The sequence below is a fragment of the Branchiostoma belcheri genome, unplaced genomic scaffold (assembly GCF_001625305.1).
Source record: "Branchiostoma belcheri isolate BF01 breed outbred unplaced genomic scaffold, Haploidv18h27 scaffold33, whole genome shotgun sequence".
NCBI classification, from domain to species: Eukaryota; Metazoa; Chordata; class Leptocardii; order Amphioxiformes; family Branchiostomatidae; genus Branchiostoma; species Branchiostoma belcheri.
Window position 1 is genome coordinate 1,261,783 of NW_017803943.1, and position 26,522 is coordinate 1,288,304.

The 26,522-nt window shown below is 40.2% G+C and overlaps 1 protein-coding gene across 2 annotated transcripts in view; it reads left to right on the top strand.

Annotated features, from left to right (window-relative positions):
• The window catches only part of LOC109475178 (cAMP-specific 3',5'-cyclic phosphodiesterase 4C-like), a 222,234-nt gene that overhangs the window by 3,214 nt on the left and 192,498 nt on the right, over positions 1-26,522 (top strand). Inside the window, exon 1 of one of the 2 annotated variants that reach the window (XM_019775727.1) lies at positions 11,484-11,515. The exons of the other annotated variant lie outside the window; for it this stretch is intronic. Coding sequence (XP_019631286.1) covers positions 11,492-11,515 — 24 coding nt within the window. The 5' untranslated portion in view covers positions 11,484-11,491. Of the gene's footprint in view, positions 1-11,483; positions 11,516-26,522 lie in introns of those variants that run through there. 2 annotated transcript variants of the gene reach the window in all.

A 26,522-nucleotide genomic window follows, 5' to 3' on the forward strand; every position in this document is an offset into this window, starting at 1 on the left:
TTGTGGAAGCTGTTACAATAACATTATAGGTTACACTGTGATTTTATTTGCCATTTTGATGTGTATCGGGCATACAGATTCTAACTTATCTCACCAAAGGTTATCACTACTGGTACCGTGATGCGGTTTTAACTCCTAAGGCCAAAACAAGTCATTTTATGGATGACATCAATGCGCGCATTAATTTTCGCCTGTATGCCAAAAACGGGCAAATGTGTCGTTTGAATTTGTGGTGTCATCATGTTTTAACAAGGTTTGTTATATCAAAATTTGAAAATGTAGGATTCTTTGATTTCTGGGCTCGTCTTCTTTTTTTCACCCTATAGCATTAGATTTGGAGTCTGCGGAAGATGTCATCCATAAAATTTACTTGCTGTGGCCTGATGAACCTTTACCTTTGTGATTATAAAGGTGTTTCTGGGGACATGTGCCTTGCGTGATCGGTGTGACAGAGCCATTATTTAGGTTACTGTGTTATCAGTGGTGTCCTCTTTTGACGTTGTAAGGTAAGACCAAGTGATTTTTATGGATGACGTCCACACGCACATTGGTTTTGTCCTGTTCCCCCCCAAAAAAAAGAAACTCCGCTTCCTGTAAGAGTCACGACAGTAAGATAAGGAAGATGTGATTAAAAGGAAAGAAACAGGACAGGACGACAACTGCTGTTCCACTGATTTATTACTGTTTTCATGACTTCTTCGTTGTTACACTGTGTTCTCTCATTCAATTTGTGCCCTATCATTTCTCGTCCCTTAGTATATTTCAATCTAGGCATCTTGCGTTAAATTTACGGTCTTTCTTGTGTTTTTTTTTGCGCGCTCTCGCATTGGGTTTAGGGTCTCCAAAGGACGTCATCCATACAAATGACTTGGTGTGGCCTAACAGTGTCAAGTTACCAATACGATGATGGATTCTCTCTCTACTCTTTTCTCCCCGAAACTATGAGAAAAAAGATCATAAATAATTCATAGTGCTGCTATCTTATTACAAGTTTGGTATTTTGTATAAAACAGTGATTGCATCACCATATCTTTTTAATGATTGATTGAAAGACACAAATGATTCGTCACTGTCTGTAGATGACGTCCAGAGTATCTATCATTTCAGTAGGTGGTCCTGTAATGGGTACGGTAGAGCTCGTCCTAGAATAGGTGCGTTATTTGGTCATTAATGCTCTTGAAGTTGCGGACACCTACCTGGTGTTGCATATGAATAAAGAAATAAAGGAATATGACCCCGTTATCTATGACGTGGTCAATATGTGATTAAAGTAAACCGGTGAAGTCACATTGCGACTGAAATCGGAATGCGTTCAAGCCGGTTCAAACCTACCTCCCGATGTGGTTTGGGAATGAGCCGGTTTCAATGCATTTTGCAGCGTTCACACGGAGAAACGTGTACATGAATTCTCCTTGGCTGGAATCCGGATCCAATGCACTTCCACGATCACAATGTGAAGAGGGGGTCTGTCTGTAACCGGGAACACAATATGACACGCCAGTGATATCAGACAACTACAGTAACACTCTCACATGCCACTGACCTTTTAAAACTCTTGGTTTGAAAAGGACGTACATCATGTGACGTGCAGTGATGTTATATGAGGAGCACGTCGGCAGAACGTACTGCGCCTGCGCAGAACCCCGTATTTTCGCGTTTTTCGTTGGGTTTTTGGTCAACGTTGCATCAGAATTTTGCCTGTTGCAGAGGATATTCTTTCCGACATAACATTTGGAAACTACTGTCGAAATGATAACCTTATATGAGCCAATACAACCTTATATGAGACGTTCTACCGAAGTGCTATGCACAATACATTACGGGTTTCGCGCAGGTGCAGTACGTTCTGCCGACGTGCTTATGAGGTCACCTGTTTCATCCATTATAACCGGGCACGACAAAGGGTTGTGATGAACTGATCAGTACAGGCATCCAATGCAATGTCAGGGCGGTAAACTTGGATTTTCAAAGTCAACTTGTCATTCTTTTAATGTATTAAGTTGAATCAATCCTATCCTATCAAATACTGATATCTGTGAGGCATAAATGTAATGTCACTGACGGAAAACGGGAAGGTTGCGTTTGTATCGCAGACTGGTTCTAGCCTTTCTCTGCTTAACACTCAGGATTTCAGAAAGTATGGGAGTGGACTAGCCCCCTGCTGTAGTGATTGCACAGCTGTGTGGCCCAAGGGCCATAGAAACGGAGATAGGCGCCGCCATATGCGATCAAGCGGGCCACTGTATGGCATTAGCACACCCTAGTACCAAGGAGATTCAAAATACATGGCAGTGAACTCTAGTACCCGTAAGACAAATAAGCAACACGCCAAAAGCCGCAGGGATCTTGATGAAGGTTAGCTACCAGTCTGGTAGTAATGAAAACAAACGGCCGATGTTGTGTTTAGTATCCCAGAGGTATGGCTCAAATGGCTGTGGCATTTCCTAAGGAAACATTCTGCAGTATTACATGCACTGCGTGTAGCACGAATAGCTTTGAAACGTTAAGTCGGCAACAAATCTCAAGATTAAGTTCGTGAGAAACGGATTGCAGAGATAATCTTTAAAGTAGGTTAAACTTTGTTCAGTTATCGCCACCATTTTAGTTATTTGTGTAAGACGGAAGTTGGTACTTAGTACGGCTTTAAAAGACATCAAGTGTTGAAGACAACATACTGCTTATTGCTTTCACCATATATATCTACTTCATCGCTTGCCCCAAGAGGCATCCCTGCACTGCCCACAGATTGTAACTGCCCCAGCAAATATTGGCCTTAGTAGTATTTCTGTTCATTTCTGGAAACACGAATGGCTTGTTGTGTGTAAGTTCTTCCTTCTATTGCCTGTCGCGAATTTTCTTTTATTATTTTTTCCTTAAGATTACCACATTTTTTTTTATATTCCAACATGTAATCACCAGACGTGGTGACGACACACTCAAGTTTTTTCAACTTATATTAATGCCGTCACCAACATAGGGGACAAATACTACATGACAGGACAATACTCATTTTCACCTGAGCGAAGAGAAGAAAGTCGTGTAAAGTGCCTTTCCCAAGGGCACAAGATCGGTGGCATGTCAGGACTCGAACCCGGGACCTCTAGGTTCCGAGTCGAGCACTCTGCCGCTGCGCCACACGACCCCACACAAGATTACCACATTTGTGGAAGGATTGACATAACATGCCCTAAGTCGTGCGAAACCCTTTGTCACCATTGGTATATTACAAACTATGTGCAACACTTTGTTATATTCACATCTGGACTACTGTGCCACTGCCTGGTTGCTAGCGCTACTGAACTGCAACAAGACAAGAACACAGCAACTGAACAGGCTGCTGAACCGTGCTGCCAGAATCATCACCGGCAGAACGTTGCAGGACCGAGTACCTACTGACACTCTATTAACAGAGGCGGGTATTGAAACACTATCACGAAGAGTGGAAGTAAACACACTAGTGACTGTTTTTAAGGTACTAAACAAGAAAATGCCGCCTTACTTGTCTGAAATGTGTAAGTGGATGCCACCCCCAATGTTGAACAGACGGACGAGGTTAGCTGTAAACCAGTTAGCAAATTGGGACCCTCACATGCTGGTTGTTCCACCGGCAAACATTAACACATACAAAGGGAGCCTGCAGTACCAGGGTCCAGTGCTGTGGAACCAGCTCACAATAGAACAGAGAAAGCTCCGAACTGTAACGGCCTTCAAAAACTCATTGTAATTATATTGTATTTGTACTGCTGTATGGCTATTATGTGCTATGTACTGTGTTGTTATCATTGTATTGTTTCTGCATTTTTATTGTACCCAGATCTACCTGAAAAACAGGTCAAATGACCTGAGTGTATCTTCTGGTTAAATAAATAAACTGAAACTGAAACTGAAACATGTGACTATCCCCTATTCAAGATCTCAAACCTTGAACTGTAAGGTTTAAGCCACTCACACCGGGAAGAGTCACTACTCTTTTCGATAAATGTGGTGGGATCTTTAACGTGCTTGAGGTGTTCTCCTCAAACACGAGACCTCCGACTTTATGTCCTAACCCAAGCTAGGTACTTATTCACACCTGAGTGGAAGTGAGGAAAGTCGTGTAAAGTGTCTTTCCCAAGGGCACAAGATCAGTGACATCATGCCAACCAGGATTCGAACCCGCTACCGTTACGCCACACGGCTCCACAGCCACGTACACAGCCACGTCCCTCCACACCCTGGTAGGTCCCGAGCACCCAGAAAGGCGGTCCGGGATTTAGATTGAACTTGTCCCGGTAATTGAATATCCCACTATAATCAAAACGTAATGATCTGCTCCCCGGAGATGGCGTTCAAAATTAAATCACTCCGTTCTGTAGGTATATTGCTCGGCATTTTGAGATAATTGCCTCCTGTGTGTCAGTTAATCAATGAAAAGGTCACGACTATTGGGCGGGCATGTCGCTGGAGAGTGTGACGGTTGATAAATCGGGTATGACGGGAGCATGAACAATAACAGTGTGTCAGGGCTATGGTTGATTTCATTCATTTTTTTTTAAATTTTCATATATTTATCCATTCTTTTTCGTCTTTATTAGAATATGGGTGGCCCCTTCAACATTAATTGCTGATTTCCAAGAGGGCATGGGGAACATAATACAAATTATATAAAGGAAAATTATACAAGTAACATAACAGAGAAATTAAATGTAAACTGAAATCAGTATAGATGAAAAATTATACTAAAAGAATAACAGAACTATATGAAGATATATCGTGCATTTGAACAGATGTATAAACATAAGAAATCAAGAAGCAACTAAATTTTATAAGATGGAAATTGATTTATGTATTACAGGGAGTCTTCTAGTGCGGAAAAAGGATACAACAAATATTCAGTTTTGATGAAATAGCGGGTATTATCCTACAGCACAATCCATAATATCAATTTATATCATAATTGAAGAAATTTGTGCACTGTAATTCCAATAAGTTTTTGTAACGCTTAATATGATATAAGTTGATTTTAGTACAATAATTTTTTCTGACATTTAAGTGGAATCTACGACAATGATATTTCCCTTTTGCTCATTTAAAGATAGCTTAATAGCGAAGCTTTACCGATGCAAGCATTTGGCGAATGACAAATAGATTGCAATTGGCTTTTTATCTAATGAGATACGGTAAATATCAGGTAGTACGTTAATTTCCCTTCCTATTACTTCTCATATAGAATATATCTTCAAATCCACCTATTACGTTGTATGTGGGATGTTAGTGTTTTCCGAGTAATTTTGTTATGGAACTATGAAGCAAACTGCTTCTTGTATAACCTTGAATGTTTCTTTCGCATTTTATAACCTCGTTTGTTCTAGAGCCTATGCCTTTTGTAAGGTTTGACTGAAAATGTTTTGATAATGATATGTTTTATTGCAAATTCATGCCCGAAGGCTAAGAACAGAAGGAACATTTGGTATAAGAACAGACAACTAATACACAGAGAACTACTGATAACTCCTAACAAACTACTGGTAAAAACTATTGGGTTTGTCTTCTATTTCGAAGACAGAAGAAGACACAGGATCCCACTTTATCTGTAATTTGTGGGTTTTCTGTAATTTGTTAAAACAAAAGAGCATCAGCTCGCAGTGGATGCCTATTACAATCCACCAGTACAAGCCGAAGCCAATATTTGATAACACAGATATTGTGCCAGAAAAAGGCAAGATAACATCAAACACTTAATATGATGTTGCATGTTCCGTTGACCAAATATTTCGCCTTGTTAGCTTCAACAGCCGATCAGAGATATGCCGGTCCTACAGGAGTGTAGGCCATGTTGGGATGGCTGATATGTTATCAGTGTACTTCTCAGACGCGAGTATAGTGATTGTATATTTGAGTGAAGACTGTAACTGATGTGATGGAGGCTAATATGTGCAGGGCACTGGAAGACGGGCCGTGCTTTGAACATGAATTACGTGTGTTCTATTAAAGCTGCATTATGTAACATAGAACGATTCAGAAGGTCAATGTTCTGGTCATCTCTTTCCAAAGTAAGTTGGATCAGCCCTACTACTAAATAATTATATAAGTGCTATTCAGGAAGTGGAGGTGGCGAAATATTACATATTGAGAGTGTGTTTAAAAGCTGGAAACACAGCTGTCAGCCATGTTTGTTTACATTCTGGTAGATTGTGGTGGCACCACAAACTGAGTGAGTGCACCTCGTCTGGTCTGTTTTAGTGCCAGAAATGTGAGATTAATGCATAAATATGTTTAAAAGTGGACGTACGATTTTTTCCTTTAAAATCAATATTTCAATATCTGCTACAAAATGTCTTATAATGCCCTTTTAAGTTTATGAATATCCTAAAGAGAAGAGAACTTTCTAAGTAGTTTTATAACAAGAACAAATGAAGACAACCCGCTGATATTTGCCAAATTTCCTACTATGTTATAAATCACTTTACACTAGTTTAGTTCAACAATCCTTCTTGATACAACAATAACTACTAATATGTAAAATATCAAAGGTAACATTAAGTGGGTAGTAGTTATGGTAAATAGACATAGATATTGAGCTATATTGATAGATTTCACTTACATTATAGGCTAACATGTAACGTTAAAATGTAATCCTTTTTCTTTCAGTTTCTAAATTGAGTTGTTTTAAAACCTTTTTATACAAAACACATCTTTTACCTTTTACATAATCACCTCTTTTATATACAAAACATAAAATAGGAGATACGTATTTATTCACCTTTTAAAAGTCACTGGTTGAAGAATATTCTGTTATAGAAGAATATAACTGTTGAAAGGATTAAAATATCGTAGATCGCATCTGAAAGTGTTGCCAAGGGCAGACGATACAGATAGAAATTTGATCAAAGGATCCTGTCAGCTGAACGACTTCTCAAGGTTTAGCACAGATCAAGGTTTCTGAGGCGGTCTCTTATCACAGACGCCAAATGGAGCAGTTTTCCAGCCTTATGAACTGATCAGCGCTTACACAGTACTTTGAGCGGTTTATTTTGGTCTTCTGATGTAGACAGAATGAAACATAAAAGCCCGATAACCATCACTGGAGCCTTTTAAAGATGGTTTACGTTTCTTGAAGAATTCTTAAGGTATTGCTGTTTTCTTCTTGTGTAACGGAGTGTAACAATGGTACAGTGGACGTGAGGGGATAGGTGCAAAAATAGAACAGATTCTTCATTGACTTAACAAAAGTACAGGGAGTTTCGCATGGTCTACCAAGATCGAACAAAGCCAGATATGTGTATGAATGAGATCATCCTACTTACAGAATATATGTATGCTGCAAACCAGGTAAAGAATATGTCAGTGGCAACATTAGAGGTTTAACGATTCTCTATCATGCAGTATCGAAGATTAAAACATTCTTTAATGTATTTTCCCCCATTAGTACACTGTATGGATAATTCATAGGAGCTAATGTATTGAACCGAATCAGTTGAACAATCGGACAGAAATTGTACAGCTATAGATGACATGAACTTGAGTAATCGGTAGCGAATGGGAGCTGTGCAGTATCCATGGATCGGCTAAAATTGGATTCAAATCACAGACAGGACATTTCACAGCCAGGAGACATAACTAACAATGATTTGCGTTGAAGACTAAAGACTGAAGTGCGGTGCAAAGTCCCAGACTACACGCAAATTGGACCCGATGCAAAACACAGCACATGTACGCTCAAAGACGAAGTACGTTCACGTAACTAAGTCCCTGTGTGCTTAGCGCGCTGCCAATCCGCCAACCACAGAAGACAGATCGGACCCAGAGGTCTTCCAAACGACTCTTGCATCACAAATGCTTCATCCAACGGTCCAATTAAGCTAAGCCGCTGAACGCGTGGGACAGACTTGAACGTGTAAGAGATATCCTGGTGTTGATAGTCACAACCATAATCCTTTGCCGTTGGGATGGGGAAGAATACATGTAGAGGACGAATGCCATTTTGTAAAGAAGGTAGACTGTATAACAAAAAGAAAGGAACAAGACTTCCCTATTTCATACACGTTTAAGTGTATGAAATGCTTAAAAGCACGGTAGAAAAATAAAAATTCCTAGACAAACCCTCCATCGAAAAACAAATCTGTTCTTTTATCATTTCTACAATGAATAAAAAGCGAAGAGAAGTTGAATTTATGTAACGGTTTTGTATCTGTTAACTACATTAGATTCTGTTCATCATGTTTGTTGTGACCTGTACCTGTTAAGGTCGTCATTAAAAAAATAAAATAAATTCACGGACGGAACGCTACTTATGACAAAGTGCATTCATCGATGTACAAATGCACACTAAAAATGTAACAGAACTTTTTTTTATTTCTTTATAGTGTACGCCAAATTGTTATTGTATTATTGACCTATCTGACAGAGATCGATACGACCTTACATTCTCACATACAGAAGTTATCAGAAGTATCAGGAGATTTTTGTTGTATGACCTTTAACCTGCAACTTCCCATGAGCCAGACACTATTTCGGCCTTTCTATTTCTTGCGCAAATATTTCGAAAGAGTCGATATTTTTAAAGGCTAACCTGTTTATGTATGACCTATGCTGGAATGAATTTTGCTCAAACCAGCGCCAGTGCTTGGCTGCTGTTAGAAACACATTTACCACGGCGTCGTTATTTGGGTCATCGGGGATTTGACCTCATGACCTTGAGAGATTGACCTTTTCTGCGAGTTCCGTTTCAGTTTTGATTTCTGGCCGAATTTGGCTGGCCTAGGCGCAAGGCTGTTTCTTAAGGGTCTACACAGGCCAGTTCCTCGGCTCAAGGGCCACCCCCCCCCCAAGGAAATTATAATACAGCATCACCCACCATCAATCCAGTACAAAAAGAAGAAACCCGATAAAAAAAGTCTAAAAACACGTTAAAACAAAGTCAAACCTCTGCTAGGAGGGAAGTTCAGGAAGTCCTGAAATAATATCAGAGAAACCAACTGTCCTAGTCCTCAGGGTCAACAAGTAAATCTTTTGTTTAAAGTTAAAACTTTTCGTCCAACACAAAAAGTTCTCTCATCTAGAGCTTTCGACCAGTCACTCTGGTCTTCCTGAGTAGACTGACCCAGAGTGACTGGTCGAAAGCTCTAGGTGAGAGAATTTTTTGTGTTGGACCAAAAGTTTTAACTTTAAACATGTAACTACCAACGCAGATGAACTTCCATGAAAGTAAATCTCTTGCAAGGTGTGAAGGGGGAGGGGGGGGGGCGATTCACAGATTGGTCATTTACTGCGTTCCAAGCTAATAGCGCCTCCTTTTTGTCAGAGCCTGTACTGCTCTTCAAGACTGCTGCGGGAAAGTGTGACAAAATGTTATCTGCAAACCTATATGCTGTGTTGTAATTCATACTCTAAACGAAATCATGTTTTCACAACAAATGACTATTTATTGCGTATTTGACATTTGATGCTTGGTTTACATTATCAAGGACTGGAACAGACAGCTGGTGCAATTGTGCAACAAAACATCCCTGACATTATAGACTGAATTGCACTCTAAATGAAATCTCGTACGACATGGAATTTTATAACACTGATTTAACCTTGAACTACGGATAGGACGTCTTGTAAGGAAATAGAGATGAATATGAATGCGACGTTATCAGTGGCGTAGTACGTAATGCATTATAAACCCTGGAATAAAGAGGGAAATAACATTAAGGTTTTACATATGTAAAACTTACATAAGAATCTTAAGATGGTATTTCAAAGGTTCTCGCACATTAAGTCGATGGGTAAATCACCAGGATACAATTGGTATACTGTGATTCTGTAATATGATAATACACAAATGTCTTTTCTTCGATGCCAACAATCTTGATGAAGATCATTATCGAAGAAGAATATCTTGAGATTGCAAATGTACGTATACGTCACAGATTCTCTAAGAATCGGTTGTCACAAATTTCAAATCGAATCAGGAAGACATAACCGCACTCCTCTAGAGCAAACAATCTGCCAGTTTTGTACTTTAGGTAATATGTAAAGATGGAGCTCTCCTTAAACCTTTACTAAGAACTGTATATGTGATGGTACTTCGCGATAATAATAAAGCTACCACGTTATATTTCCTGGGAATATAAAATTACTGCGTATATCTGCCTTCAATTCAATTCAGCTGCACTTTGGTATATATTAGGTAGAAATAGATAGGAAAGACACAAGTCATACATTTACCAAAGCCATCTTTAACACATTATTCACTATAATGCTGCAGTTTTGCAGGGCAGTGACGATGCAGCAACCGTCCGTTCATAAGTGCCACCTTACGGAATATTACGGGACAACAGTTTTCTCTATCCATGTCACTTTGATACTAGCGACCTCCGTGACGTCACGGCCAGCGAGTGGTCGGTAAAAACGGGTAACCGTTGGCTGGTTTGCCTACCGATAATTTGCATAAGTCCTCAAACAATTTGTTTGTGTATGATGTAAACCAAACCATCGATCGCACGTATTTGGTTTACCAGCCACTTGTGCAATCTCGTTGTATTACTACTACTAATATACTATATATTAAAGCGGGATGATGTTTTGTTTGTCTTCCAGCTATCGGTGATCGTATAGTTAGCATTCATAGTATTAGTATGTTTCAATGTTGTTGAGATTTGAGATTTTTAGGTAGGCTTAGACTTGCAAAATTGATCGTTTCCTATTAAATCGTTCTAATTTCCTGTGACGTTTACGTCCTTGAGGCTATGGGGAGGTAGGTGTTATGCGTGTGCACGTGTGCCGGGTTTGAGGAAGCAGCATTGTTCATGCCCACATCAGGTTGTCAACTTTCCCGATGATTTTCCAAACGCCCTGCCGCGTGTTTCCGTCGTTGCCACGACGACGTGACGTCACGCGTTCGAGCTCATCCCAACAACGTCGACGTCATGCCCATATGTGGTCACAGGGAAACTTTGTTGTCAACACCACGTGTTTTCTCACACAATTATCCCCTTCAAAGAAGATGATTACTTTCCTGAAATAAAGCAGCTGTGGGTGACTCACTGATCTTACGGGGGGGAGGGGGGTACACCTACTCCCATGTGGGGTTTTGTCGTATCTACAATCCAGCTTCACGCATATCAGAGCCCACACTTCAGATTTTACATCGGCAATATAAACTGACACTTCTGGTCAGTTTCAGGTGACAGACCCTCGTCTGCACGCCGCTGATAGTTCTGTGCGTATTCGTGAGGGAGTTCCTAAAAGAACGATATCGCAGGCTTGTTGCAGCATACATATTTTACACCAGCCACTCACTGAAAGGCTTTCCTCACGTCGGCAAAGACAAGACATTACAAGGTTGGCAGGCAGCTGGATTCTTGGATAACAACAACTCGTGGTTGAGCAAAAATATTCCGCGTTGCCGGTTGTGCTTTTGCATCTGACTGCGCCAAAACATTTGCACTGGGAGCTTCTACAGATGATTTGTTGACGGTTTAAAGTGACGATGGCGGAGAACGTAGCCTGGGCACCTACAGAGATGCAGGAGTACCTACTGTCCTTGGTGAGTCTTACACGTCAGTACGTACTAGCTGTGTTTGGGCTAATGCAACTTGCGTTCGTCATAACACAGCAGCCTCACGGCTTGTTTAAGTACTGCCTTAGTCACGCTGTATGTATTTTCCTTTCCGTACTGAAACGTGTCCTTAGTTTCATCAGAACAGGAAGCACTGCTTCCAACAACATTTAATTTACTTCCTTAACAAAATGATACAGTAACTACAATGTGTCGATATATCATGCTATTGTCAACATACTTCATAATATGGATTAACAACGCTGATTTTAAAAGCCCTGTACATATTACATATGAAGGTTAGACACCCAGGTAATAAGATACACACGGAATCGTTACTCAAACAACTGGATACATTTTGAAAAACAAAACTGTCAGTTGTAAATTTTGAAAATTGACATTTTAAAATCTATCCAGTTACTTGATTAAAAATTTCTTTTTGTATATCATATATACATGTATATATATCATATATAACTTTAGGTAAGAAAATATCTAGAGATCTTGAATGATAAAAAACGTACACAGACAATTTCTGATGCAGCGTCAGTGAAATGAAATACATTCAGTTCCTTAGGCCAATTCAATTTGTTGGTTCTCGGATTCGCCTATTCATTTTTTTCTGATTTGCAAAAAAAAAATTCTGGTTCTGAATCAGCTCAAAATGCTTAATGATATATTTTGCCCCAACCGTTGAGAAAAGTCCTTATTACAGTTTTTCCATCTATCAATGCAGTGGTTTGATTAAAAGTTCAAAATTCATTGTTTAAATATTAACCCAGCCTTTTGTGTTGACCTCATGGCTCCTATTGTAGTATTTGGGGCTATAATAGGATGCCTAGACCTGTTTTTATTTTTCGCCCTGTCGCTTCATATTTTTTCTGAAAAAATCCAAGAACCAATAACTTAAATTGGTGTAGCCTTATTTGTATGCAATTAACTGTGGTTTATTGAGAGGATTATTGGCAGCGCATTTTGACAGGTTTATTTACTAGTTCAACGTGCGAGATACTCAGGAGTGCTGAAAAACAACGTCATGCTGTGTGACATATGAATGGGTAGATATGTCATAAATATGCATTAGTCATGATATTACAAACATGGACTTATTACTGCATGGTACAGCTTTCATTCAATTAAGAGGTTGGCATGATAATTACATATGCTTGTTTTATTTACCGCTTCGACTGTGACAGATAGATATGTGGCTAGGTGGTACTATAGCTAACTAGCCGACGGCTGTTACAAAAGGTAGCCTTGGGTGTTAGAAACAAGGAAATATATCGGCACACACACAGAGAGATTCTACACGAATGAACACACACACACACACACACGTACACACGCACACACGCACATACACGTACACACACACATACATACACACACACACACACATACACACACACACACACACATACACACACACACACACACACACACACACACACACACACACACACACACATACACACACACACACACACACACACATACACACAGAGATTTTACACGAATGCACACACACACACACACGTACACACGCACACAAACACACATACACGTACAGATGCACACAAACACACATACGTATGCACACACACACACAGCTAATTCACACACATAGACGCATACGCACACACACACACACACATACGTACGCACAAACACACAGCTAATACACACGCGTGCACGTACGCACACGAACACACAGTTTACTGAGTTTTTTTGTTTGCACGTGCACATCAATATTTTACAGTAATCTATAAAATTCACTTTCGATTCAGCAGTCAGCATTCGGATCGTCCTTCTATCATATACATCATGCTTAGGGCGGGTTCCATGCTGATATCATGCTTAGTGTAGGGTCCGTACTGTGAGTAGATTCAATGAGTTATTTCTACCGCCCTGATCTCACCATAACTCAGATGGATGCTTCCTGACTCCTATCGGGGCTGCCGGAGGATAACCTACTGAAGAAGGAAATCTTGATAAATACAAATTGTCCTTCTGTGACAGGACGAACGGTTTGATTAAATGTTCTTTATGCGCCTGACGTTACGCAATTTGCGGTCTTAATTGCGGACACGCGAAAGGGGTGATTTGTTGAATCACCAGTGTTTAAGGGGTATCAGACCCCTTTCAAATTCGATCATCAGCAAATTGATTACTTCCCTTTAACAACACCACACCTTTCGACCAGGATTTTCTACTCTCTAAACCTAGGATAAAGGTAACGTATTGACTAAAGAAACGAGCATAATGGCATTCAAGCTATGCCTTCTATACCCGCCCTACTTCTACCTACATACTACAGCTTTTGTGGTTATATCCGCACCAGTCTAATTTAAGTGATAAATTGTTGAAGGATAGCTCCTTATCACTTAAATCCTATAGGCAAATAATGGTCAACATTGACCCTTAAGTCAGTGCAACTAGTTAATATTCAATCCTAGCTACATTTACGCCTACATTGTAGTTATCACTGTTCTTGTGGCCATATCTGTCAATTTTTCATACCCAGTATTCCAGTGCCGCATGGCAGTAGGGTAGGCAAATGATGGTCAACATTGACCCTTAAGTCGGAGCAACCAATTATATTCAGCCCCAGCTACATTTACGCAGTTATCACTGTTCTCGTGGTCATATCTGTCAATTCGTCATACCGAGTATTCCAGTGCCACATGGCTGTGAAATGATGGTCAACATTGACCATTAAGTCAGTGCAACTAGTTATATTCAATCCCAGCTATATTTACGCCTACATTGTAGTTATCACAGTTCATGTGACCATATTTGTCAATGTGTCATACCCAGTATTCCAGTACCACATGGCTGTAGGGTAGGCAAATGATGGTCAACATTGACCCTTAAGTCGGTGCAACTAGTTGTATTCAATCCCAGCTACATTTACGCCTACATTGAAGTTATTGTTAGTTCTCATGGTCATATCTGTCAATTTGTCATACCCAGTATTCCAGTGCCACATGGCAATAGGGTAGGCAAATGATGGTCAACATTGACCCTTAAGTCGGAGCAACCAATTATATTCAACCCCAGCTACATTTACGCAGTTATCACTGTTCTCGTGGTCATATCTGTCAATTCGTCATACCGAGTATTCCAGTGCCACATGGCTGTGAAATGATGGTCAACATTGACCCACCTTAAGTCAGTGCAACTAGTTATATTCAATCCCAGCTACATTTACGCCTACAACTACGCCTGTAGTTCTTGTGGCCATATCTGTCAATGTGTCATAACCATTGCCACATTGACCCTTAAAATATGTGCATCTAAAGCCATGGTGCCAGTGTGGTGACACTGGTGATTCTGTGGCTACAGGGCTAGGATTGTTTTCGACTCGAATCCATGTGCTGTCAGTACTCTGTATTGTGGCCTTATCAGCAAAACAAGTTGATATATGAAATAGATCCTAAAAATCACTCCCGAGAGGGAAAATACATGTTATTCTGGTAAATGGTAGTTCTGTTTATTATGGGCACAACTATACCCACAACGGCTCTTTTGTGGCTACCATAACACAACCGCTGCTTAGAGATAATGCCAGGTGGTTTTGTTTTATTACTTCTACAAGAAGGTTATGTTTTTGGAAGCGTTTGTGTGTGTGTGTGTGTGTGTGTGTGTGTGTGTGTGTGTGTGTGTGTGTGTGTGTGTGTGTGCGCGCGCGCGCGCGTGGTTTATCACGATAATTCAAAAAGCTATAGCTGGATTGTCATGAAACTTGTTATGTGGGTATGTCTTGTCGAGACCTTGAAAACATTAGATTTTGGACTCCTTAGAGGCTTGTTTCGGTCATCCTCGAAAGATTGGAAGGCTTCGTTATATGCGTAGTATTTCATGAAACGAAGGTGTGCATCCGTCTGTCACAGTTAAAGAAGTGAAGTGCAGCGGCCCGACATGGGTGGGTTTTGTCAGCTCTCGTTGCCGCATTACGGTTAGGCTGTGACAGACGAGGCGGAGCGAGCGGCTGGCATTTACCGACTGAATCTACCCGGCACCGCGCCTGATACTGATACACGCGTGTAGCCCGGGTGGGGGGTGGGGGAGCAGTAATACAGTCCCGCTGTTCCAGCCTCGCCAGCCCAAACGTGCACACAAAAGATAAGAGTTAGACTGATGGCGCGCACAGCTCGCTAAGACTAGGCAGCGACAGCCCAGGTGCGAAGGATTGACACTCAGCTTTACAGACCTGCTTCGTGCTAACAATGTCGCAGCGAGATCCAATATTCGTCACGAAGGAGACTGAAGGACTCAGAAATGCAGCTGACAAGTCATTACATGAGCTATGAGTTTTAAAATAGAAAAGAAATGGAGAAGTAAGTCTAAGGAAAGTAAAGGTGGATAGGAGGAAAGGAGTAGGGGAAGGAATGATGAGGAAGGAAGTGGTGCAAAAGAAGACAGTTCCGCAAAGTAAATATGTAAATAAGTAAATAAGTAATTATGCAAATCTCAAACCTGTGTACACGATGAAACATTATCTTCACGTGACAGACTTGGATGTAAGATAAACCATATAAGCTTTTAAGCTTACAAACAACTATCTATTATCGATGGAGGATAAAATACAAATTATTTGCCATTGTCCTGATTATAGTACCGAAACAGATAAGATATTCTAAGTAATCACCAAAATGTTTCCTAGCTTTATTCACCTTTCCAGCCTGCAAAAAACGGCATTTCTATTAACACCTCCCTATTCATATGTCTCGCAAAACACTACACACAGGAAAGAAATCAAGGAATACTACAGGAAATACAGGATGCCTCCCTCCACACACGAATAGTAGCATGACTTCTTCCATTTTTGGAAAACAGAATACATCTAACATCTTCGATTTTCTTTATGTAACGTTACCCAAACGTGCTGAATTCACCTGAAATCACCTTGTCTGATGCAGACATGTCATAAGTCTTCTTATAACATGCGACGGGCCCTTTTGAACTTCATGTCTACACTTACAACTTCCAGCTCTTTCCTTGGTCTCTAAGATGTCCTCCTGGCCAGACAGGCTTTTACATCCATGCGAAGGTCACGACTGCGAATTCGTGCAAATGTTCTTTTTTTTTTACTTTCTGTAGTATTTGTTTTGTAAAAGATCATTGCCTGTCGTCTGCGCAAAAATGCCCCGTGAATGTAGTTATGAAACTGTGTCTAGTCTAGGCTGAAAGGTATTTACATCATATAGAATGGTTTAGAGTAACTTGAAACTCCTAAATAACATATTCTAGCGACCTTTTACTCAGAAGACGCGGCATGACTACCTATCTTTTTTATCAAACGTGGGCATATGTTGTCTACCATTTCCCTGTTTGGTCATAAATGTGTGACTTTTCTAGATACAATCCGGAAATATTTCACCTGAAATGAAATGTAAGTAAATTGTAAATGTAGTGTAAAATATTGTATGTTAGACTAAACAATTCAAATTTTGATTTCTTTCAGTGTAATGGTCCAATTTTGCCATGTTGATTTGATTATATGGATGACATCCACGCACGCATGAAGTTTCGTCCGTTTCCAGGGACAAAAAAATTCGACCATAATATAAGTCGTACAAAGCAGCTGAAAAATGACGAAATGTTTGTCATGAATTGCAAAGGATATTGGAAAATGATACTGATGTCGAAGGAAGCCCAAGTCAATTCAAAGAAAATATTAAGAAATGAAAATGAAGAATCTACCATCCTCTGTGTGTTTAGTCACATATAATACAATCACTCAAAATGAAAACAAAACAAGCAACATGGCCGTAATTATTTTTTTTCGGAATTTCCAGAAATATTTCTAGAGATTATTTTTAATTTTTTTGCCGCCAAATAAGGTACGTTTTAGAAATCACGCTTGCAAAGCTAAGTATATTTCCTAGTTACTTAGTTAGTTTTTAGTTACCGGTTGTTTTATAACCCGGGCTCGGTGTGAATGTTGAGATAAGCCCGCCTGGGGACCAGATCACCGCGGTGCCGGCTGTCTCTACCTGCCAGCCGTGAGACACGAGATCGTCAGCCAGGCTCAGGTTTATGTGCGCAGCTCTGCTCAAAGATAAACACAGTCTTGAGTGCCGTATCAAACACGTCTTAAGATTAAGTGCGCGGGGAAAAGGAGTCACGACTAACTGCAAAAACGCTTCCTTTATTTTATCTCTTTTCCACACATTTTCTTAGCCTGTTAGTATCTCATCATGGTATTTCTCTGCGCTCCCGTGTTTATGTGTTTAACACTTAATGATGATAACGAAAATGATTATATAAGTACTCCTTGCATTAAAAACATATTGTCATACGGCACAGCAGTCAAGGGTATGCTCTAAAATGCTTCCTTTACTTTATCTGTCTTCAAAACATTTTCTCGTTGAGTAGGACTGTACATGTACTAAGGATTTCGTGTAATTGTCACCAGGGTATAACAAAAGTCCCTCTAAGTGGAATTGATGTTAAGAGTACAATATTCATATCCACCAGGCGTCATAGGTGCGAATCAAAAATGGTTCCGCTATATGCATGTTAGGCCACGTTGATGTGATTATATAACTGACATATGTGCGGGCATGGATTTGCGTCTGTTTCCAAAAAAAGGCATTCGACCATACTGTAAATCGTAAAAAAAGGATTGGAAAACGATACTAAAGCCATAGAATGCAAAAATCAATTCCAAAGGAATTAAAAAATGTGAAGAAATGAGAATGAAGAGTCTATTATTCGCCATACCATACTCTGTGTGTTAAGTCATTTGTTTAACCATCATGACCACGTAGAATTCATAATAAAGGATTATTTGCCAAACATTTTTTCTTCTTTTTTTTTTATGACGATTTACCACATTTGTGGAAGGATTGACATAACAGGTGACAATCACCTCTTCAAAGATGTCAAACCTGAGACCAGACTGTAAGGCTTGAACCACTCACACCGGGAAGGTCCCCTACTCTTTTCGATAAGTGCGGTGGGTTCTTTAACGTGCGTGGGGTGTGGCTCTCCCAAACACGGGACCTCCATTTAACGTCCTATCCGAGGGACGTCCCTAGCCGAAGCTAGGTACTCATTTACACCTGAGTGAAGTGAGGAAAGTCGTGTAAAGTGCCTTTCCCAAGGGCACAAGATCGATGACATGGGCAGGGTTCGAACCCACGACCTCTCGGGTGTGAGCCGAACGCGCTACCGACTGCGCCACACGACCCCACACGCTCGCATCAGTTTTGGGGCTTCCAGAGGACGTTATCCATATAATCAAACCTATATGGCCTTAGTTCATTTCCTGTAAATTATCCCCATCTATCAGTTATTGGCTGAACTACATGCTGCTGTATTGTTGGTTGACAGAATTTCGAACGGTTTTGGGGTTTCTTTGTTCATCACTTACAGAACGACGTCAATCATTCTAGTTTTACCACTGTTGATTTGGCCCTGGCAGAGATTGTAAAAAAGTTTGAAGCCCTCAGTTCCGGTTTAAATCTATCTGGTTAAAGGCATCCAATGCAATCTCATGACGGCAAAACAAAAAGATATTCTGGGTGATGAAATCTGTCTGATATTGACATTTACTGCCATTTCTTGCAAATTTTCGTCATCATTTCATTTTTTAAGCGTTAAAATGCCCCGAAACAAGCCACATGAGGAGTTCCTCTATCATAAATAGCTATTTTTGCTAGAACTAGCCGATGGTATGAAACAAGCAACACTTTTCCGTCAGCGACATTGTGTTTTTACTTCATTCACAGATATTAGTATGCTCTGGGATAGGATTGATTTATTACATTAAGAAAATCCTGTTTTTCTGCCCTGAAATTGGTTGGGGTACCTTTAGATCTTTTTACGATGTATCATAACCAACTTTAACATTAGTGTCTTCATTTCTAGTACAGCTCACAGCTTCAAGCTACCGATAAATATGCAGCTTCTAATTCTAGTTCACAGCCAGCCTATAGGTTTGCACTTTAAGTATGTATGACCACTTCAAGATTGATACATTAGCAAAAACACTAGTACTAATGGAAGTTTGCGTCCAGACCCGGAGGAGTTTTAGTCTTTCCTTATTTCCGTGGAGATTTTGAAAGTAAAAGGGTCTAGTTCCACATGTGTGCATGAAGTACTTAAAGTAGCACACTTGTGGTAGTCCGTATAGCCAGGAGTATGCTTATGATATATGGGAATCTTCATTGAAAATGAAGTTAGAAATGGCCGAAACCAACATCAGGAAAAGATACCTAGCTAAACAAAAAGAAACAGATACAGTCTTGCACGTACATACATACATAATTATATGATTTCAGTCGTTTCAATGTTTACATGTATATATCAATATCAGTGGAATATACTGTAAGATTAAGATTGTTGTAAATTTTAAATTAATTTGCAATTAACTGAGTACGTGGTGCTTATAACTACTTTCTATTTCGGATATGGCGGTCCTTTAGTTAACAAAAAGATACATTGCTCAACTAGCTATTTGGTAGCTTGCGGTACGTTTCAAAAATACACTAGCTAGTATGTGAGACTAAATAACGTGGTTTTTGTACTTTCACAGCCATACAGCTAATATTTCATGTTTTTATTTCATACTTTCAAGTCCGCATGGTATAGAAAATATCCCCAAAAGGCCTCGTCACTTTTGCTTTAGAGAAGTGTAAAATTAATAGTCCTGCTTCTGGGTGCTTTTATCGTAAAAGCCGTGAAGGTACAGTATGCTGTGGGGTTTTCAAAGTAATGGCATCGCACAGGCTGTAAACATTTACATGGGGACTTCGAAAACACAGGTAAATGTATGAAAGTAGCATATTGCACAAGGCAAGATGGCGAACCAACACGTTATAAACGCTAACTCCTCGTTCAAACCAGCCTGGTTCTCGTTCTGGGATATCTGTGGATTCTAGCTTGAGCGTATGGCCCTGGTTGTGTTGTATCTATCTATCCACCTATCCATCCATCCATCTATCCATCCATATCAATCAAAGAAACAAACAAACAAACAAACAAACAGACAGACAAAAAACAATCAATCAATCAATCAATCGACCAATCAATCAATCAATCAATCAATCAATCCATGTAAATCAATCAATCAATCCATATAAATATATCTATCTACACATATTCTTAGTCCAAAACTCTTGGTAGCAGGAACCGACTCTGTATCTAGTAACATCAGCGACGTTGCCTTGTGCCGCCTACCGATAGTTTGCTGCAGTACAACACTGCGAACGACAACATGAAAGATGTCAATATGCATCTCTATCCTATTACCACTAAATTTAGCAAAAAATGCCTGTCAGTAAACCGTTGCCATGGCAACCAAAAAAATTATCATCTTATTCCAATGCTACAAAATTGTTGCCAAGAAAAGTCACCGAGTTTTGCGGTTCTAGCTCTAGCCATTAAGATGCTGTGTGACATCAAAGTTAGCGCGGGCACTTTTAGCCCCCCCCCCCTCCTGTCTAGATAGGGTTGAAAAAATTCAGGGCTTCGCTGTTCTTCAGATGTGTCACAAGTAAAATGCCACGTCGCCCCGGGACTTCACCATGCTTCCCGTGTAATGGGCAGGGTCGCGGCAGGTGTGGTAGTGCAGCGGCCGTCCCTACCCACAGGTGCCGTTTCTTCCGGCGTCATTACCCGCTTAGAAAGCCTGGGTCTCCCCGGAGACTTACAAGTCAGTGTCGGCGAGGTCAACGCTATCTTCTGTGGATCCAGGCACCAAGTCATCGGACGCATTGCATAACTCCCTCAAAGGATCATCGTTGTGTAACTTAAGCCGCGTTGGTTTGATATGGATGACATCCGCGCGTGCATGAAGTTTCGTCCGCCCCCTCCAAAAAAAAGTTTTCGACCAGAAGGCAAATCGGAACAAAACAGCTGCAAATATGCTGTAAATTGCAAAAAAAAGTACTTACGTCGTAGAATGCCAAAATCAATTCCAATATTTGCTTTTTTGTGTTTTTTTTTAATTTTATTTTTTTATTATTTTTTGTCATTGTTTCATTATTTTTTATTCTACTTTTTATCATTTCTTATTTCATTCTTATTTTTATTTCATTTATTTTTATATTTGTTTTATTTCTTTTATTCATTGGTCGCCAAGCCTTGATGGGAACATCAGTCGGTATTCCCGTGTCTGTTGCTCCGTCAGGTCGATTGGAGGGTTAGCCGGGATTTTCTCTCAGATAAAACTGGGACAGGACACGAGCAGTGCTGATGGAATGGAGCAGTAAATCCCCGGAGTTTGCATCCCCGGTGTCAAGCCCAAACATGATCCTGCCAAATGCATGACTCCGGCACTACTTGGGGGTTTCCAATATACCTGAAGCAAGGGGTGGGGGGTTTAGCCGTGATGTAGGAGACTAAATCTACATGTAACCTAACCCTAATCGTAAGTCTAACCCTAGCCCTGAATGATCCCAACCCTAACCTTAGCCCTAAGGCTAAACACCTGACCTCTCACGTATGTGGCAGCGCAAGGATTTGGCTCCACACCGGGCCCCGCGCCTTGCCGTTACCGCATTACTGCGGGTCATGCCCCGCCGACCTACTTTGCACATAACGGGCCGGCTGGGAAGGGGCGGGATGCTTCGATTTTGTTATTTGCATTCTGACGTTTCAATTCATTTCTTCAAGCCACTTTTGATAACACTTTACTCTGAAGACCCCTTGTTACCTTCGCCAAGAAGGTTATGCTTTCCATAGCGTTTGTGTGTGTGTGTGTGTGTGTGTGTGTGTGTGTGTGTGTGTGTGTGTGTGTGTGTGTGTGTTTGTGTATACGTGTATGTGGTTTAGCACGATAACTCATGAAGCTTTAATTGGATCGTTATGAAACTTGGTAGGTGGGTAGGTCTTGATAAGACCTAGAAATGCTTAGATTTCAGGTCCCCTGGCGTCTTTCCTGGGCGCTGCAGCAGAAATTCCGGTTCCGATATCTCGTGATCGTGACATGCTAAGGACACGGATTTTGGATGGTACGTTTTGTTTTCATATACTGCCCAGTCCGTTCTGAAACAAAAAAAGAACGTCGTTTAAACAACCTGTATATAGCAGTAGATGACACACGTTGTACATCTACCTTGTACAGTTGCTTTGCCATAAAGTTTTCTGTATATCAGGCAAAACAACATGCTAAGATTAATTTTTATCAAATATGTTTCATTTTGAAAATGCCTTAATTGGCATAATTCTTTATCCGGATGACACAGTTTATGTTACAAGATACAATTCTTTAAGATTATGTAATAGGCACATTCGTATCTATCATTGCTGCAGTCATAAGTCCTTTAATTATTGAACTGGCTCTTTTCCGAGGTGATTTAGTATTTAGTTATATCACATTTTAAGTTTTGGTCGACCATGATATCATACTATCATGAAAGGATATCATATTTGGCATATCTGTTTCGCATGAGATTTGGTTCTGACGTCACATGTAGGAATACTACCCATATCGCCAAATAGACCATATCCACCTGCACACCTGCATACCATCCCTGTGTGTCCATGAATCATGGCAGGTCGGTGAGTCATTTGAAGGTAAACATCTTTTTTTTATATATATATTCCGAAACATGCAATCACAAGACGTGGTGACGGCACACTGAAGTTTTTTCAACTTATATTAATGCCGCCACCAACACAGGGACAGTACAATACTCATTTACACCAGAGCGAAGTGAGGAAAGTCGTGTAAAGTGCCTTTCCCAAGGGCACAAGATCGGTGGCATGTCAGGACTCGAACCCGGGGCCTCTGGTTCCGAGTCGAGAACGCTGCAGCTACGCCACACGACCCCACACTAAACGTCTTTCAACGCCACGAAACGCTTTTTCACCCTAAAAGCTCATCTGTATCAATGTGGTAGAAGTCATTATGATGAAGCAAGTTTAAAGTGTGGTGTATAACACAAGAAATTGGACTCACCCAAATGTTCGACTGTACAACTCCAGTCTTTGAGCATCCCACCTCTTCGACGTCACGTTATGCAGATGACTCGGTGAGCAGTGGGTCGTTTTGACTATGTGGTATGTTCTAAAACTTTACCCGTAAACTTTCGTCTACAATCACTACAGCAGGGGGCTGGTCCACTGGTAGTGGAGTGTGTTTTAGTGGAGTGAGAAAGCAGCACCATTTTTAAAGTCTTTAATTGGTATGACTCGGCCAGGGATCGAACTCACGACCTACCGAATGCAAGGCAAGCACTCTACTCACTACACTCTTGGCCATTGCACCATTTGCGAATGAGAATAATAAAACATTTAAAAAATATTTAAAGAGGTCAGCAACAGAGGCATACATGAAGTCCCTTATGCATGCAGTCCCAAGAAACCTTGAAGTATTTCAGGTCTTCTGATACCCCCTATTGATTATTCAGAAGAATAGCCCGACTAAAGCCCTCAGGACGTACCGTACTTGTGCAGGGTGGGTGAGGCTCAGGTGCAGTTATTTATCCCGTAATTGAACTGGTGATACAAGACCCGGCATCACCGGCATTCATGCATATCCGGGGCTTCAGCTTTCTGGGACAGCCAGTCTAAGTCCGGGAGATCGCCCTGAATAATACATCCAAGTTACAAGGACACCAATCTTCAACGGGACGTTTGTCTAGACTAAAGGAATCAACGCGATAAGTTCAGATTAAAATGACTTGTGTGATTTTTCTCATTGGTTGTCTTTGATCTAATCTAATATAACAGTGAGTAGTGATAAAACTGCTGTTCTTCGTTTATATGCAGATATATGGCTGCAGATACCAGTAGAGTATGGGTGTTACGCTCGGTGGTTTATTTATCATAGAACGCTCTAAATATGATATTTTTACGTTATACGCTATTCACATGTATCAAAGCAAGTACAACACCTAGATAGATAGATAGATAGATAGATAGATATAGATATAAATAGATATATATTATATATATTTGCCACAAAGCTGACACAAACCCCTTCTGAGAATAAGTAATTTTTCATGTCCTTCAAACGATGAAAATAAATGACTTGACGAATGGGGTACTCAGAATAGGAGCCAAACTCCCGCTTAGAGGATGACCGGGACTTGGCCAGCTATGACCCATTCAGTCTCAATAGCCCATACATCTAAAGTTGCCAAAGTTTTGAAACAAACTTGCCCACTCACCTAGTTGTGTCTAGGTCGGTGTACTAGTCAGCATCTGTCATTTTAGGGAATTTTGATGCTCATGACGGACAAAAAACAGATATAACAAAATGATAAGTCAACTTATAAGTACAAATTAAAGTCAACTTATAAGTACAAATTAAAGTCAACTTATAAGTACAAATTAAAGTCAACTTATAAGTACAAATTAAAGTCAACTTAGTACAAATAAAAGTAAAAGTACTATATAATGCCGCAACTCAAATCTGTCTTCTTTGACCTACAGAAATTGTTGTTTAAAACTAAAGCTTGAACTAAGCTCATCAGTCAAATTTGCCTCTCAAAATGCAGGAAATAGTCTAACACGGTGTTATGTCAAACAAACTTGAGATGACAGAAAAAATTTCAGACTATCTAGAACACTGGACTAGGTACAAGAAAGCGTCAAAAATCAATTCTTATGCCCAACGTAAATACGATATTTTAACAGCAGAAGATATGCAAACAATATTGGTTGAGTAGGGTCTTATCTTTGATGCTGTATGTATCTTCTGGTATCTTTCCCCTGGAAGTCGTCTTCAGGAATCTTTTCCATTTGTCTTGAGTTCTGAGAGTGATGAAGCGTGGGGTCATCCATCACCTGATAACGTTTGTAGGTCACCGGAAATAAATCACCCTCCATTACCGGAAATAGATCACCCGCCATTACTGGGGATTTGTAAAGGATCGTGGGAAAAATATCTCATTCGTCGATATAAAGAACTTTTGGTTTGGTTTGTCATTGAGATGACCCCCATTTCAAACAGCTAGCGCGGATATCCCTTAAAGAATTCGAGAAAATCTTATCATTAATCATATATTATACACATGAATAGAAATAGGAATAAATGAATGGTCTGACTAACAGTTTGTGACTTAATCTTTTCTAGTTGTTCCTTAACTGCACTATTTTCTTTTCAATTTGTAGCCTGTATAACCTTTATGTCGGCTGCCCCACTATCTAAATCCTTTTGCGAAAACCATTTTTGAAACATGCAAAGGGTTACAATAATGAATGAACTTTATGGTACATGTAGGGGCTAAATGCAGGTCATGGTGACAAAGTTCTATGTACAAACGGTGATACAAGTCTGATATCTTACTACATCTACATCTACATCTACATCTACATACAGCATACTGATATGTACGGCTTCTTCTTGCTTCTGAAGACAGTTTTAGGCGTAAGAACGTATGGAGCATATAATGCCTGATGAATATGAATTTTCCTTTGCTCTCTAAATATGAAAAATAATACAAGATTACAGTTTCTTCCATACAACCTTACCTAACTAGCCTTTGTCTTCTTTGGCATTCTGCAAATATACAAGGCCTAACGTTACACCATCTCACAGACTTTACTGAAATCGGGTCACCCACACTGTCATAAAAGTTGTGCAAAGTCATCGATTATGGAACTTGGCATGGAATGGCCACTCTTGATAACCCCCACAATCCATCTTTGACGTCATTAATATTCATGTCGCAAAATAAGTTCCTTGCCCTCCTATCTTCAATAGGTAACTAAGCATCTGAATAACCCTGCCATTGCTACTACTTAGTGTAATAGTCTAACATACTGTTGTGTTATATAATAACAGTAGTTTTAGGGCGACAAAACTTCGTTTAACCGTCCTAAATATTCAATTCACGCTGCCGGCCACTGGTTGAACACCATTGAAGCTTTACGGAGGCGCTTTGAAATCAGGCTTCTCAGCGCAAATGTTCACCCAATGTGATAAAGAGGATTTTACAACATATTCAGGGGGGCATTAGACTCCGGAAGGAAAGCTGAGAGGAGGCATTAGCAGAAATGTAATGATGCTTGGACTGTTGGGTGTGTGGTTTCT